Genomic DNA, 16,803 nt, shown 5'->3' on the forward strand with positions numbered 1-16,803 from the left:
GGTACATGTCCTAACTACCTATTTACAGCATTTAGGAGCAATTTTTATGTAATCGTCTCTGTGAACAGCTGGTGGAATACAAAATGCAACGCTGTGTCTTTGCTATACTGTAAGTCAATTCACACAATACACGATTGTTTCATTGATCAATACATGATTGTTTCATTGATCAATACATGATTGTTTCATTGCTCAATACACTATTGATTCTTCAGAGGCGCAAAATTTGTCAATTTCCGTGTTAAATCAATCATGACTAATCCATTTTGTCAGAGCTTGATCTGTTCTCTTCCACTTTCTGTTCCACTTTCTGACTATTTGGCTGTAGCCACTAATTGACGCATTACAAACTAATAAATGATAACAAATGAATGGTAATATCAAACAATTATCATCAATACTTCAGTGATTCTCAACCTTTTTAATTTCAATGACCCCCAGTTCGACACGCATTAGGCCACGGACCCTGATTTGATTTGATCTTCATCTCTGGGACCCTAATCAACACTGTTAATTTAACTCTAAGGTCCATTTAATTAGCCCTTCGCTAAATCCCACCCCAAAAAGTGATTGGCCAATCCAAATAGTTTAGCAACTGTTATTATGCAGGTCAAGCTTGCGCCACCTCATAGCTGTCAGTGTTATTTTGCATGGCTGTGTTGTTGAACATATACACGGCTTAACGTCGGGAAAGTTACAAGCCTGATCCACCCAGGTGATGGCAATAATACTAATGACTGTACTCTTACCGTGCAACATGAACATAATTTGTCCAGTGCATAGCCTACTGCAGGCCTGGTAGACTAGATTTAGAAGACATGTGTCCAGTGCATAGCCTACTGCAGGCCTGGTAGACTAGATTTAGAAGACATGTGTCCAGTGCATAGCCTACTGCAGGCCTGGTAGACTAGATTTAGAAGACATGTGTCCAGTGCATAGCCTACTGCAGGCCTGGTAGACTAGATTTAGAAGACATTTTGATGCTCTTGCTACTGAAATGATGGATTATTTATATGGAGAAATCTTGTCATTTTTCCAGACAGTTTGCCCTGTCTCCTCTCTGCTAACGTGCCTATTGGACAAGGAGGGGTTGGGGAGGGACTTAACGAAGGACTAATTCCTAACTATCAATCTAACTGGAGGTCCCCTGGAACCCCGTCCAGGACCCCTGGGATTCCCCGGACCCCAACATTGAGAGAAACTGTGGTCTGTATTTTGCGTGTCTTAAGTACCAGGTCTTATTCCCTAACTTGAGTAAACTAAAGACCTGGAGGCGTGATCAATGCCATTTGGCTATTCTGAGTGTCCAAAGAGCAATGATCACGCCTCCAGGTCTTTAGTTTACTCAAGTTAGGGAATAAGACCTGGTACTTAAGACACGCAAAATACAGCCCTGTGTCTCTCTATTTAAGATGGCATATTAGTGAATAGGTGGGACGGGATAACCCTGGACTGCGATTGTGAATTACATTTTAATAGGTTTCCTTTAACTGAAAATATTCTGAACTGCATGCACACTCGCACATTGTAACCCTATATACTTTGACGGACATCAAATTACAATGCATCGTGATTGATGTGTTCTTACAGATCTCCCATTTTTGGTTGAATGTTGAATGGAGAGGATTGAGCCCATACCGTATACTGTAGCTCATGTTCTCTCTCTTCACAGTTATGTCTATTTTTGAAACATTCACACAATTATGAAATGTTATATATATATATATATATATATTTATATATATATATATATATATACACGTATATACTTACATCTGAGGCAGGCCCCATATCAGCCCCCGGACAGGAAAACGTGACGAACTCATGGCAACGCTTGTGAACCACAAAACAACACACTGGAGGGAGAGAGAGAGAGAGAGAGAGAGAGAGAGAGAGAGAGAGAAAATAATTAGTTCAAATTTAAAATTATTCAGTGATTCTCAGGCTAAACGCCCGGTAAAAGGTAAATGCCAGGCACACATGCACAGTTCCTCTGCCAGAGTGTTTAATAGAGAGTGTAATGGACAGTAGGGAGGGAAAGGTAGGGTGGGAGAAGAGAGACAGAGATGTGAAAATGGATGGAATGGATGTGAATATAGAAGAAAATAAGAGTGAGAAAGGAGCAGAGAGAGAGAGAGAGAGAGAGAGAGAGAGAAGATAATTAGTTCAAATTGAAATCATTAAATTCAGTGATTCTCAGGCAAATTAAACGTCAGGTAGAAGGTAAATGCCAGGCACACATGCACAGTTTATATCGTTGCTGCCGGCCAGAAACGTCCGACCTTCCATACTTTGTTTTGTGTATTTACACCCTACTTGATACTACAGCGTCACATAAAGGTATCAAATGTAGCAGATCTATACAAGCTCGAAATGCGGCGTTTTGAGCTTGTCCATCTGCAATTTTTTGCTCTCTGGGAATTTTTTAATGCTGAAGATAACAGTTTTGTACATACGAGGACAGAGACAATAAGGACGACTGATTAGTACAGTAATGCATGAGTGACTTACTGACCGATCGGCACAATGACTGACCAACTGATTGGCTTCTTGTAGGATGAGCGACTGATGACTTATTGATTGAATGCTTGGGTACTGGGCCTCTGCGTGCTGCTCGGACCGACCACAAAAATATAAGTATACCCCCATTTTGTGTCTCTACTATAGTTGGAAGACTGTGAATTGTTGCAGTTCCAACTAGACATTTTGGTAAATCTGTTGCCGTTTTCCAGGGTGTTAATGGCGAGCCGCAGAGGAACATGTGCAACCGCCAACACGCAGGGAGCCCCCTTATCTCCACTTCCATCAGTGTCAGCTTCACTGACGGGCAAGAGGAACAGAGAGAGCTAAAAATAACAATGTGTGCACACGCACGCACGCACGCACGCACGCACGCAGTATGTAAATAGTAAGCTTCGGGGGTGCATGCCAAGGCAACTGATCAATGTAGTGTGCACAAAACAAATGTTTGTCTATTAATGTTACCAACAGTCTATAAGATATAGTGATATTACTACCACAACACTAGGCTATATAATACCAGTAAGACGCCCTGAGGGAGAGAAGTGACCTCGCCCTGAAGGGCAAGGTTGCGCTTGTGTTAAACGACGTTAAACGTCATTAAACTCACTCGATTTTGCCACTGTCTTTATGCATACCCTGTCCACGCACACACACACACACACACACACACACACACACACACACACACACACACACACACACACACACACACACACACACACAGTTGGATCAACGCAAAAAGGTTGACTTCTTCTAACCTGAGGCTGATTCTGCAAATGCCTCGGCTTCATTATATACTTTAGCTATTGAAAAATAGCAGATCTACAAACTCGTAGATCGAGCTTGCAGATCTGCTATTTTTTTCAAATCCTTTGAATCTTTGAATATATATTTTCTTTCGGAACGTTTTTTAACTCAAATCTTTGCTTCTGGGGGGTCGCTGGAACTACACATTTTCAGATGAGGGTCCGCGGCCAAATACAGATAATTCTGGTTGACATGAAAAAAGTTGAGCACCACTGATATAGAAATATAGGTTTTTCAAAAAACAGTTTCGAATCCTTTTAAAAGGTCTAAATGGGTTAAAGGTATATCGTTGTTGAAGAAATGATTGACATCAGTAGTCTACTACTTTTCATCATAGTGAGCTACAATACATGAAAGTTGAGCAAAACAAAGAATGCAAAACTAGTAACTTTTTTGAATGCAATAACAGCAGTAACTAGTAAAGTTACTAATTTAATTAACTTTCCCAACACCGCCTTTTTACTCCCCAGCTGAATCTAATTTGTTCCCTGCATCATATCGGTTTACTATTGGTTGAATTAATAAGATACTGAAACAAGACGCAGCATCGACTGGGGTGTAACAATATATACTAGATAATATCACAATTCGTATCATTTTGATTGCACACACACAGTAAAATGTCACAGTATGTGCACTTGCACGCACACGCACACACACACACACACACACACACACACACACACACACACACACACACACACACAGTAAAATGTCACAGTACATGATGTAACGCAAAGGCAATGTTTCTGCAGCCTGGGTCTGGTGGAATCTACTCCAGTCTGATCCATTCTGCAGGTGAATTCATACCTACAACAATACACTGATCAAAAGCGTACATACTGTATGCACACGCACACACACACACACACACACACTGCACACAGGAAATAATGTGCACCTCAATGGTACTTCATTCCCACGCAATATCCTCTCTATGCTCAAACCACCCACACACACCACCCCACACACACACACACACAGACAGAGGCACGCACGCACGCACACCACCCACTCACCTCAATGATATCACAGCATGACATTGACAATACAGAGTGAGGGATCGACAGATAGAAAGAGTTGTTTGCACATTATTGCTTCCAGGTAACTGCTCTTTCAAAGACCCAGGTCGCGCACGCACGAACGCACACACATATATGTGACTGTCAGTGTATTTGCTGTACTGTAAGAGCGTGTTTATATATCCCAAAATGGTCTTGCACCTTCTTACCTCCGTGACTGCCTACCTAGATATATTCCTAACCGCCCCCTCAGGACCTCCACTGCTGGCCTCACATCTGTCTTCCAGATGTGATATTATACAGTATTTCCTTCAGGTGTGATATTATACAGTATGTCCTCCATGTGTGATATTATACAGTATGTCCTCCAGGTATAATGTCTGTCCTCATGTGTCCCCAGTATTTCTGTCTCTATCTGACCCTGGTACAACTGGCAGCCTGCCTCCATCTCTATTATTAATCACACACACACATTAAATATCCATGGATATTGTGCACGCACTCGCACACACGCGCATACACACACGTACACACACACACACACCTGACAGACAACAGTCAACTTTACTGTATATGTTAACTATACTGTAAGTACCTTTACTGAGTAGTATGTGCAGGCTTAGGCCTAAAAAAAAAAAACTTTGGTTTCCGGTTGCCGACCGACTCTATTAAATATGCGCGACTCATATTATTTTATTGGCATTTGGTGAAAAAAAAAAAAAAAAAACAGAATACGACCGAGTCAAGACCAAAAAGGTCTTTGATCATTAAAATTCTCTTTGATGAGACCATCGGGACACGCGACCTCATCCTACGTTAATACGTTATTAAATCCACGTAGGAATAGTTGTAGAACCACTATCGTTTGTAACAACACTGTCAACACAGCGCGCTGTGCGCCGCCATGTTGCTCAGCTCTGACCGGGGAGCGGAGCGCAGCCTCTAGACTAGAGCCGTTTAGAGACAGAGAGTGACGACAATGGACTGATCAATGACGCATGCAGCCCCACGAATAAGCAGTGAACGGAGATGTCGCAACTCTCTCAACTAAACCGCGCTGCCTCCGACAGAAATATTTAGGGGAACATGTTTTAACGTGACATGCAGACCCGGTTCAATGGGAAACACAAACACACATTGAATAACACACGCCGATATTGTTGTGTTTCTGTTGCGTGTGTGTTGTGGTGCCACTGCCACCGCACATTAAAATGCCACCAAAAAAAAGCCAAAAGCCAACCGCAGGGCAGCAGAAAATATCAGCAACCCTATTTTCTAAACCTGCTGCCTCTACTCCAGGTATATGTCACTGTGTAATGAAAACAATGTAAAGTTGTATTAACCATTAAAACTGCCACAGTTATTTCACATAGCCAAAATATGAAATATGTAGAAGCCTATCCATCATTGCCGTAGGATTTTTTTTTAAATCCTTGCTACCCATCCTTCCCACGAAAAAATAAATAAGTAAAATAAAATAAAATAAATTCCTTGCTACCCCTCCTTCCCACGAAAAAATAAAATAAAAAATAAAATAAAATAAATTCCCTACCTACTCAGCCCAAAAATGACAGCCAATCGGAAACCAAAGTTTTTTTTTTTAGGCCTTATGTATGTGTGGTTAATTTTAACGCTCTTAGTCCAGAGCGACTTACAGTAAGCAAGCAACAACACATGGTAATACATCAAATACATATAAATACTCATCAAGGATCAGAAGCAAGCTAAGAACCCAACATCTGTCTACTGTCTTCATCTTATTATCTCTCTCTCTCCCTCTCTCTCTGTCCCACACTCTGTTACATCACTGTGGCTTCACCAACACACCAGTCCTACTCCTAACCTTGCTATAACGTTACACACACACACGCACACACACACACACACACACACACACACACACACACACACACACACACACACAAGGTCAGTTCCGTCCACCTATACGACAGTGGAGGTGAGAGCCGTGTTAACAGCTGCCAGAGACAGGATGCACCAACAGGATGTTCATGTTTTAGGTTGTTATTAGAGGAAGTAAAATATGAGTTTAGAGGGGCGGGGCCAATCGCACAAGTGGCTAAATATGTATTTATTCATGAATGTTTACGGCGATTTCTTTATTATTATTTACTGTAGTACTACTAGACCCCCGGAAATTACATCTGGCCACGCCGCCACAGTAGTTGTTTTCCGTGTGTAAGTGTGTGAATAAATGTTTTATGGTGTCGTCCACAGTTAGCAGTTTTGTTTTGTGCTTGAAATGTATACTGTAATTTTCTGTTAATACATTTTGTAAAAAAAAGAATACATATTTAGCCACTTGTTCTAATGCCCCAGCAGGGCTCCAGACTAACTTTTTTCACCACCGTCCCGGAACCGTCCCAAAATACAATTTGAACCGTCCCGAAGTAAATGTATACCGTCCCGGGGGGAAAGAAAGTACAAAAAAGCACCACTCAAATTGTGAAATTAATAACTGTATTCCTATTGTAATAGAAATAAAATTAAGCCAAACAAATAATGTACTGTATTGAATACAAGCAGACAGTACATTATTTGTTTGGCTTCATGTTTCTTCTGTAGATACACTGATTTAGTCAAAATGCTCCCAGATGAAAAATAGGGCTTGGTTAAAAATGTTAATCGAATTAATCAGAGGCATTGTAATTAATTAATCTAAATTAATCATATTTTAATCGCATATCAATATTCGACCTGAGAACAGTGATATTTATTTTCAAATGGATTTTGTTATTTTGGTGTAGCCTATCAGTGAATCAATGAATAGTGACTACAGTAGCTTATAAAACTTTGGTGTAGGCTACTTGATCAAAGACCAACAGATAACGTGCAGCAATGCAGGTATATGAATACTCAAATGTCTATTACATGGTTGGCATGAGAAAACAAATAAAAACAACTTTATTAGGGGGAATACTAAGACGAAGGATCAATAAATAATAATAAATACAATCAATAAAAACTGTGGAATGAGAGCGTTTTGGGGTGTGCATTCCACCGTGTTGGGGCAGCAATTCCAGAACAATCTGAGCATTAGAAAACATCTGTTGCTTCAGAGGATATATAGCAACATATTATGTCGATGCCAGCTAGCAAGCCTAGCATGGAAGCTAACGTTAAACGTTGCTGTAGTGTAGCCCCATGTCCATATGGAACCTTTCTGTGGCACACAACCATGGTTTTATCCAGGCTTCCAACCGATAGTTTTTCAATCTAAATGTCCCATCCACGGGGCAAAAGCAAAATATAATTCCTATGATTCCGTTGGGTGAATGTAGTGTGTGCGTTGTTGTTGTCAACTGTCTGACTCTGACGGCACGGCAAATTCTCATGCTGCTCATCGCTGCACACGAAATGCGCATTTTCAGTGTAAAAACTCCTCTCGTCCCGAAACCGTCCCGAATGAGATACATTTACGTCCCAAATAGATATTTTACAGTCCCCGGGACGTCGGGACGCCGTTAATATCGAGCCCTGTGCCCTAGCCCCGTCAAAATATTTTAAAATCGAAACGAACACACAACACTCATCAATGTAATTTTCTGTAATTTTCTTAAACTGCCAATAAAGTATTCTATCTATCTATTTTTGACTCCTTCAAAACCACTTACAGTACGGGCGGCTGCAATTCGAAACTGGACCCTGTAAAAAGTAAAAGCCTCCCCTTCTTTATTTAGCTAACCCTAACCCTATACTGTACACGACTACACGTTCTCCTTTTGTTCTAACCGTGTGTACAGTATGATGATTGTTTTTGCATATTTTTGTATATTTGAAAAAAAAATTATGTCTTTAAATGTTTTGATGAATTGAAAATGGAGGACCCTTATGTAAACAAGTCTTAGTGCTTTTTCTGGTTTTATCCTCTTAGCAGATTTGGTATTGACCGGTACTTTCCTTGAACTGTACCCATTCTGCAAACTGTTAATACAATGTTCAATCAATCAATCAATCAATCAATCAATCATACCCGGAGTTTGAGTGGCAAAAAACTACTTTCTGGCCTTGACAGAGAGAAATGTCCTATCTCATTGCATTAAACAACGTTAAACAACGTTAAACTGACTTTGCCACTCGATTTGCCACTCACTTTATGCATGCGCATATGCCAGAGTCATTCAGAGGTTTGTCTGGCTACTGTGATTGGTCAGACGTTGGTCATTGTGTACAGCATCGTTTCCACATTCACTCAGCCCAGCTTAACCCAATCCAAGCCAAGGAACATCAGGTTACATTTTAAGCACTATAAACCCCTATTTGTTTTTACAATAGAAACGCTGGTACCTGGTCTGTGTTTCTATTGTAATGTATTGGATTGTGTTAAAGCTCATTCCGTCAGCAGTGAAGCCAGTGAAAACTGTGGTAGTTTGGGAGAAACATGAGCCATCTACCACAGGAGACCTCTGAAATATCTGTCTATAGTGACCGTTCTGTAGAATAAACCTCCAATGTCAGAATTTGGCGGTCACAATAGCAATGTCCATGTATTAATTGAAGCATCTGTCCCAGTAGTGCTGACTAGCTGTAGTGTAGTCATGTGGGCTGTTTTAGTATTTATTATTATTATTATTATACATTTTTTTCTCCAGTTCGGGGAACCCTCCCAAACCGAAATGACGTTGGTTGTTCTGATGCATCAGTCTTTATGGGGCTAGAGGCTATAATAGGAACACGCGCACACACACGAGCTTGTAGGTCTGCTATTTTTGAAAAATCGTGAGGCCTAAATGGGTTAATATACTTAACTTAACTAAGTTGGTGTATTGATTGTGACGAATTCAACAGAATGCAGGCTAATCATGTGTCTGCATGTCTGCAGTATATTTTTAGCCTATGAAGGCCTATACAATTTCCATTGAAGCCAGCCAAGAATATCACACACACACACACACACACACACACACACACACACACACACACACACACACACACACACACACACACACACACACACACACACACACACACACACACACACACACACACACACACACACACACACACACACACACACACACACACACACACACACACACACACACACACACACACACACACACACACACACACACCAGAACATTATTATTTGAGAGACTCCAGTACGACTCTGGCAGTCAGTCACATGACATCATTATGTAATGCCTCTCGGCCAATCCATACCCCCATCACACAATGTGTCTCTCCATATCGTCTGTCGATAAAGATGTGCAGCGGGGAGGGAGAGAGAGAGATAAATAGAGAGACGGGCAGAGACTGAGAGATATACTGTACTAATAGACCTCTCAGTCATGTTTGATCAGAGATTCTTATGTTCAGAGCCAATATTCCATTGATAACTTTTACCATTGATCGAGGAGCATGGAATTAATAATGTATATACGAACATCAGCAGTTTCTGATGACATCAGGGATCCCCGTATCTCCATACTTACACGTACAACAAGTATACAGCCAAGCCACGCCAGGGCGAAAGCCACGGCGAGAGAGGGCCGGACGGCATACCCCCAGAGGGTGTAAAGAACGGCGAGCTCAACAACATCGCCCTACAGTTTTGTAACCTCGCCCTGCTAAGCAACAAGCAACCTGACATGTGGTTTCTCTCCAACATCATTCCGGTGCCTAAAGCTGGAGACCTCTCACAACCTCTCAGACCCAAACAAAAGCCAGACAACTACCGAGGCAACCGTATGATTCTGAACCGATACGGCATGCCATCGACCCTCACCTGAGGGAGAACCGAAATGGCTTTCGAGAGGGGCGGGTGAACTACCGTGGCCCGAATCTTGGCCCTAAGGAGAATCATTGAGGAGGTTAAAAGGAACAACCTGATACAGCTGCGACAGTGTATTTGTAGCTTTGTGTCTTTTGCAACAGTTACAAACACTTACATTGACAATGAGTGGTAGACTGTATCTTTGCATCTGCCTCTGTGGACAATAGACCATTAGCCGTTAGCTCCCGCAGCTAGCCGAATACTTTTAGTTTTAAGGTAAAAGCGGAAATGTCCAGGCTAAATTACTTATCGACACAGTCGTGTTAGTATTACTTTAATCGTCATTGTCATGTACATTCCAAATAAAATAAAAGTACTAATATGGCTTTATCATCAATTTAGACAAAAAAAGGGGGAAAGAAGACAGGTTTTTAAGCTCTCCTGAACAGTTAATCATCCCACAATGCCTGTCTCGGGGTCATGGCCGGTCATATACTGTATGTGGATGTACTCAAGAAAGACGCAGCAGCGCCAGATTTATGGAGAACCGGGATAACGGAGTGTCTGTGTGCGTACAATGATGGCCCAGATTTCGACACTATTAGACACCATGACCTTGTTCTGTATCCGCGCACGCGCCACACACACACACACGCATGCACGCACACATGCACGCGCGCACGCACGCACGCACACACGCACACACAGCACGCACACACGCACGCGCGGCAGTTGGCTCCTTTCAAATGTCTCAATGTTGAATTTTTCATGATTGTAGGAAACGTATAGAAACCACATTGGAGAACCTGCCACTGCCAGTGAACATCCAAAGCCCAGTGCACACGGTGATTCACAATGCAACAAAACCGTTGCAAAGGGAAGTTGCAGCGGTATGAATTGCTCCTCAAAGTGGTTGCAAGTTACAACTCGTCGCATGCACTGGCCATATATGGAGCATGTCTTGATTGTACAGGGTTTGATGAGGTCAGATCAACATTATGGAATGTTGAGGTCAGCTCCATTTATGGAGATCTATAAGGGTGGCAGTGGTGGCAGTGTCTAGAGTGTACAGGGTTTGATGAGGGCACAGGTAGGGCCGCGCCTACATTTTCAGGCCTGTTGAGAACTCTAGTTTTCGCCGGCTGCCGGGCACAGCTGCACAAATAACTTTGGGGCAGGCCCGTCTAGAGTTTGAATGGACAGGCATCAGTCAAAAGGGAGACATCGGACGCACACTCAGATGCAAATATTGTACTTTTACTCCACTACATTTATTTCAAAACTTTAGTTTGTAGATTGATTATTGTCAAACATAATATACCCTAACCTATATACATTTCGGCCATTTGAAAATAGCCGATCAATAAGCTAAGTAAGTGAGCTTGTAGATCTGCTAGATTTGTATACATTTGAAAACTAGAAACGGGACATTCTGCACAATGAGTACTTTTTTACTTTGGTTATTTACGTTCATTTTGATGCCAATAATGTTGTACTTTTTGCGACCGCTAGTCGCAGTTAACTATGGAATCTAGCATTTCCTGTGGTTTGGTTGGTTGGTCACCCCAGCCCCCCAGGTCAACGTGACATCATGTGACATTAGCCCCCTGGTTACCCCAGGCAAGCCCCCAGGTGCCCAGGTCATCATGACATCACGTGACATCAGCCCCCATATATGGTGCCCAGGTCATCGTGACATCACCTGACATCATCAGGGATGGATATTTATAGTAAATGCGACATGCTGTCGCAGTAAAGCCAATATATGGAGATCCCTGATGTCATAGTAAATGCGACATGCTGTCGCAGTAAAGCCAATATATGGAGATCCCTGATGTCATCAATATTGGCCAGCAACTCTACATCTGACCTCAAACCTCAAACCCTTATATGGATATATGTAAGAACCTGTTCTGACATTCCATATGTTGATACTTATACCTGTTCATTCAAACTCTAGACGGGCCCGCCCTAAAGTTATTAGTGCAGCCGCACTAATGGAACTAGAATTCTCAACAGGCCCAAGTAATTAAGGCCCGGCCCAAACCTGGGCCCACATCAAACCCTGTATACTCAAGAGAATGTCCACGCTTACTTTTTTCCCCACCACTGCCGTCCCTACGCGGCCACACAGAAAACTGCCCGAGACACCTCGCAACACACAGAACGCTAGAACCATCGACGACAACAACACAGGAAGAGATGAAAGAGAGAAGGTGCAGGGCGGGGGATGGGGCGGGCGGGCAGGAGGGCGGGGGGGGGGTTGTCAAAGAGTCAATAATCCAAACTAAAGATGTTCATCTCGGGCACCTCCTGTGTGTGTGTGTGTGTGTGTGTGTGTGTGTGTGTGTGGCCGTGCGTGTGTCTTATATAAGGAGGCTGTGCACTGTGTGCAGCCCACGCCTGTGTATAAATACCCATGATGCCGTTGGTGAAGCAGGGAGAAGGGTCACAGTGAGTAGTGTGCACTGTACACACACACACACACACACACACACACACACACACACGCACACACACACACACACAATCATCATATCACACTCCTTCTCAACCTCTTCCATGCAGCGCTGAACGCCACGTCCTTCATATCCATCCTCTGTCCTCTCCAACGTACTGTAACTCTCCATCTCTCTCATTCTCTGTACAGTATAGGCCCGGTCACTCAAATGTTTTCATTTCCCGGGAGGTTTCATATACATTATGGTGGCCCACGGAATCCCCGTTGATGCATTTATTTTCTTCTTTAACCCCAACCGAAAATCCGCATTGTTTGAGGCCGGGGACTGGGAGCGCACAAATTGAGCCAGCGTCCTATTTGGTTCAATTTATACACTCTCAAGGTTACAGTAGAGGTAGGCATGATGCCGCGGCATTCAATGCTCTCATTAAACGTGATTTCGTCCCTTTCAATGCATGCATGGCATTCAAATCCGCTGGGGTGATCTGAACAAAATGTCACAATGCCTGTTGTTTTGTTTTTGCATCAGCATGCCCTGCATGGCTCAAATATCAATATTTGGAAGACATTGTGGTGATGACTACTAGTGCTTTCACAATGGGATTTGATAAATAAGTATCAGTAATGCCTATTTAATAACTACGTAGAACGAACAGTCAAGTACGTTCTGTAATTACATAACTTTACTATATCTCGGTCTTTAAGCCCAAACCACACAGCAGTGTGATAATATGTCCTGTTGCATGGTGCCGGCGAATGTTGACACAAGTGATTAAATTCAAAGGAGCTGTGGTTGCTTGCAAGTTTGTGATGTCTATCAGCGTTAGGGTGATGTGTGCGTGCTGTGTGTGCTGTGTGTGCTGTGCGTGCTGTGCGGGCGTGCGGCATGCTTCTCTATAGCACAAATCATCAGAGTGTTACATCAGAGAACTTCCTGTTCCAGGGTGACGGGCGGCCCGCCACCAAGTGGTCCCAACCCATGGGGCTGGGGTCCACTGGTGGGCCGCGAGGGTAGGGAAAAGTGGGTCACCCAAATATATTACCTTTACTGTTGCCCCTTGCTTACTGTAAATCGCTCTGGATTAAGTGCCTAAATTGTAATTGGCAAATCACTAACATTAAAATGATGACAGTATTACATTGATATTAAAATACGTTATGTAAAAACTAGGGCTGGGACCTTAATTGATTCATTTCGATTAATTAAGAAAGAATAACGCAATTAAAAGAAAAGACACATTTTAATCACAATCGCACAACAGAACCTTTCTCACTGGACGAATCTTAGGCATACCGATTACACCGGCGCTCCAACCAACAGACAACCAGAGTGTAGAGTAGGAGAGTAGCGACACGCTTTGATGCCTATGGGCTATAGTTCCAAACATTGCTCCTATGGCTGGAACTATCCCATTGAGATAGAATGAGCACTTCCACATTCCATTGTTACAATGGGAGTCAACGCTAGTGTCGTCACTCTCTTACTATATTACTCTGCACTGTCTGCAGACAACTAACCAAGCCTCCAGGACGGCTGGCCAACGTTGAAGCCGCCGGGTTTAACATTGAGCGCTCGTTAGCGATTCTGCATTTGCAGACCAAAAGTTGGTCGACAAATGTGGAAGTAGAGTGTTCTTCCGCGTGCTTCAAAACGCCACTGAACAACTTCCATTGAAATCAATAGCACACCGGTCCACATTCTACCCCAGTGCTTCCCCAAGTGGGGTCAGCTAAATGATAGTTTGTAACCAAATGCCAATGGACCCTCATGGTCTGTAACTCTGAGAGTTTGTACACTCTCAGAGTAAAATGATTGATTGATTGATTTTACGGTGTAGCCCAGTGGTTATTTCATGCCCTTAGCCTTATTCTTATATTCTAATACATAATACAAGTCATTCTAAAACAGTTGACTAAGTTAAAAATGTATGCCTTTAATCAAAAGTTGTAGTACAGGACTTATGTTGAAAAACGAAGCATGCCGTTCATAGCAGTTAAAGGGTAAAATGCATAGGAGAGACTGTGGAAAAAACCCAATAACGAGGTGCAATGTTAAACAGGTGTGTTCCAGGGTTAATGAGTTTACTGAGCCAAGAGTAAATTAGACAGTTAACCAGGTACTGGAGTTCTTCATTCTTATTGGTGTGTGTGATCAAGTGATGTGTTCTGATTGGGGGTTTCTCAATTAGGTGAAGTGGGGAGGAGAGAGAATATGGAAGGAGTGGAAAAGTACTGAACAGTTTGAGGAAGAGGGTGTAAGACCTGACACAGGTTGACATGACACAGAAGTGAAGTGGAAGTTTTCTGATAGTTTGATGCACAGTGCAATTATAAGAAGTCTTAAGTGAGTGGTAAAGTAACATGTGCTTGGACTGAGTGAAGAAAGCGTGTAGTTTCTCAACAAGGGGAGACTTTGGCTCATTCTAAAAGACTGTGTTTTGGAGTGTGTTCCTGGCGAGGATTCGACGTTCCTGCAGTCTGCTCGGCTTCATCACATCTCACCATCTCACGAACTGTTCTACAGATCTGACAAAGAACTGTGAGTAGGATTTTTGCTGTTGCTCCTCAACAAGGACTGAGGAGTAAATCATCTGACAATTAAAGAACTGTGAGTAAGACTTTTGCTGTTGCTCATCCGGAAGGACTGAGGAGTAAATCATCATCACCCCACCATCACCACGATCAGGCCTGCAACTTTTGGTTTGTGTGTGTGCGTGTGTGTATGAGTGTGGGCCCACTGTGTGTTTAGATTAAAGTGTTTTGTATTTTGTATCTGCTATTTAGGAATAGTGATAGCTTATTTTGTGTAAGGTAAAAGGGATTTTGCACAGACGTCTTACAGAGTTTGAGAGTTGGGTTTTGATATTTTATTTTAAGCCAAGTCCAGAGTGATTGGTTTTGTGAAGTTAATTGAAGGTAATTAAGGGACTCTACATCAGGTAGGGTTTATTTGGTTTAACTGGTTTAAAGGCTAGAGCCTATTTGGTTATATTACCAGGCCTACAAGGCCTACTGTTGGTTCATTCTAACCAGGGTTTACCGTTATTGTTTGTATGTCTACTGTATTGTATATTTCATGTTTTTATTATTTTCTTTAACATTTAAAAAGGGTTAAACACATTTGTAAAAACAAATAACTTCATTAACCCTATCAGTAAATCAGATTTACATTTAAAGTGTGGTCTGGTATATTCTTTACAATAGGTATACTGAGCTTGTAGATCTGCTAGTTTGCAGAGTTATTCAGCCTTGTGGTTTATTCTATAAATACAGGGTTATACAGAGGTTAAGTTAACGAACTCAAACACCCCGTTATTCCCTTTAAGACGGCACCGGGGTGCTACACAATATAAATTGGGGTCCCAGAGATAGAAATGCCATTAAATGGGGGTCCGTAGACTAATGCATGTCAAACTGGGAGGCCCTAAACTGGCTGAGAATCACTGCTGGAGCCATAAAAAATCTTCTCTCATGGGGTTCCCTGGCATGTCTTTTCAAATGGGGGGTCCGCGGGATAATTAAGTGTCAATTTGGGGGTCCTTGGCATGAAAAAGTTTGGGAACCACTGCTCTACCCTTTACAACTCTGCAACTATAACCCCAGTGCATGCAATGGGAGGAGAAGCAGATCCTTCCACTCTGCTTGGCCCAGTGGAGAAGGGAACAGCAGGGCCAGCGGTGTGTTCAGCTGTGGCTGAACCACATCTAGCAGAGTGTTGTAACTGACTGACTGTCTTGTGGACACGACAAGAAGAAGAAGTGGAAGCGAACTTTAGATGTAGAAACTCACTTGTATACTAAAATCAGTTTTAATAAAAAACAAAACAAAAAAAACATTGCGTTCAATCTTGCACTGTAGCTGACTCCCCCTCTCTGTGTCTCACACTCTCTCTCTCTCTCTCTCTCTCTCTCTCACTCTCTCTGCAATCCCGCTCATCTCTTTGTTGAGATCCAGAGCCAGAAAGAGAAAGAATAAATGCTGCATTTAAATAAATGCTGTATTTATATAGCGCCTTCATCCAAAGTGCGTTACATAGATTGTGCATTACATTCACCCATTCATACACCGATGGCGGAGTAAACCATGCATGGCACCAACCTGCACACCGGAAGAAATTAGGGGTTCAAAGTCTTGCTCAAGGACACTTCGACACTAACTCTGGGGGAGACCGGGATCGAACTGGAAACCTTGCAGATCCCAAGCGGCCACTATACCCCTGAGCCAAAGAACAATAGAGCGAATAAATCTTTTAATCA

The 16,803-nt window shown here is 42.5% G+C and overlaps 1 protein-coding gene across 1 annotated transcript in view; it reads right to left on the reverse strand.

Moving 5' to 3' along the window:
- The window catches only part of prkcbb (protein kinase C, beta b), a 103,884-nt gene that overhangs the window by 56,947 nt on the left and 30,134 nt on the right, over positions 1-16,803 (reverse strand). The window contains exon 3 of the mRNA XM_083780232.1: positions 1,774-1,856. Coding sequence (XP_083636358.1) covers positions 1,774-1,856 — 83 coding nt within the window. The remainder of the gene's footprint in view (positions 1-1,773; positions 1,857-16,803) is intronic.

The sequence above is a fragment of the Protomyctophum parallelum genome, assembly GCF_964188405.1.
Source record: "Protomyctophum parallelum genome assembly, chromosome: 13".
Lineage (NCBI taxonomy): Eukaryota > Metazoa > Chordata > Actinopteri > Myctophiformes > Myctophidae > Protomyctophum > Protomyctophum parallelum.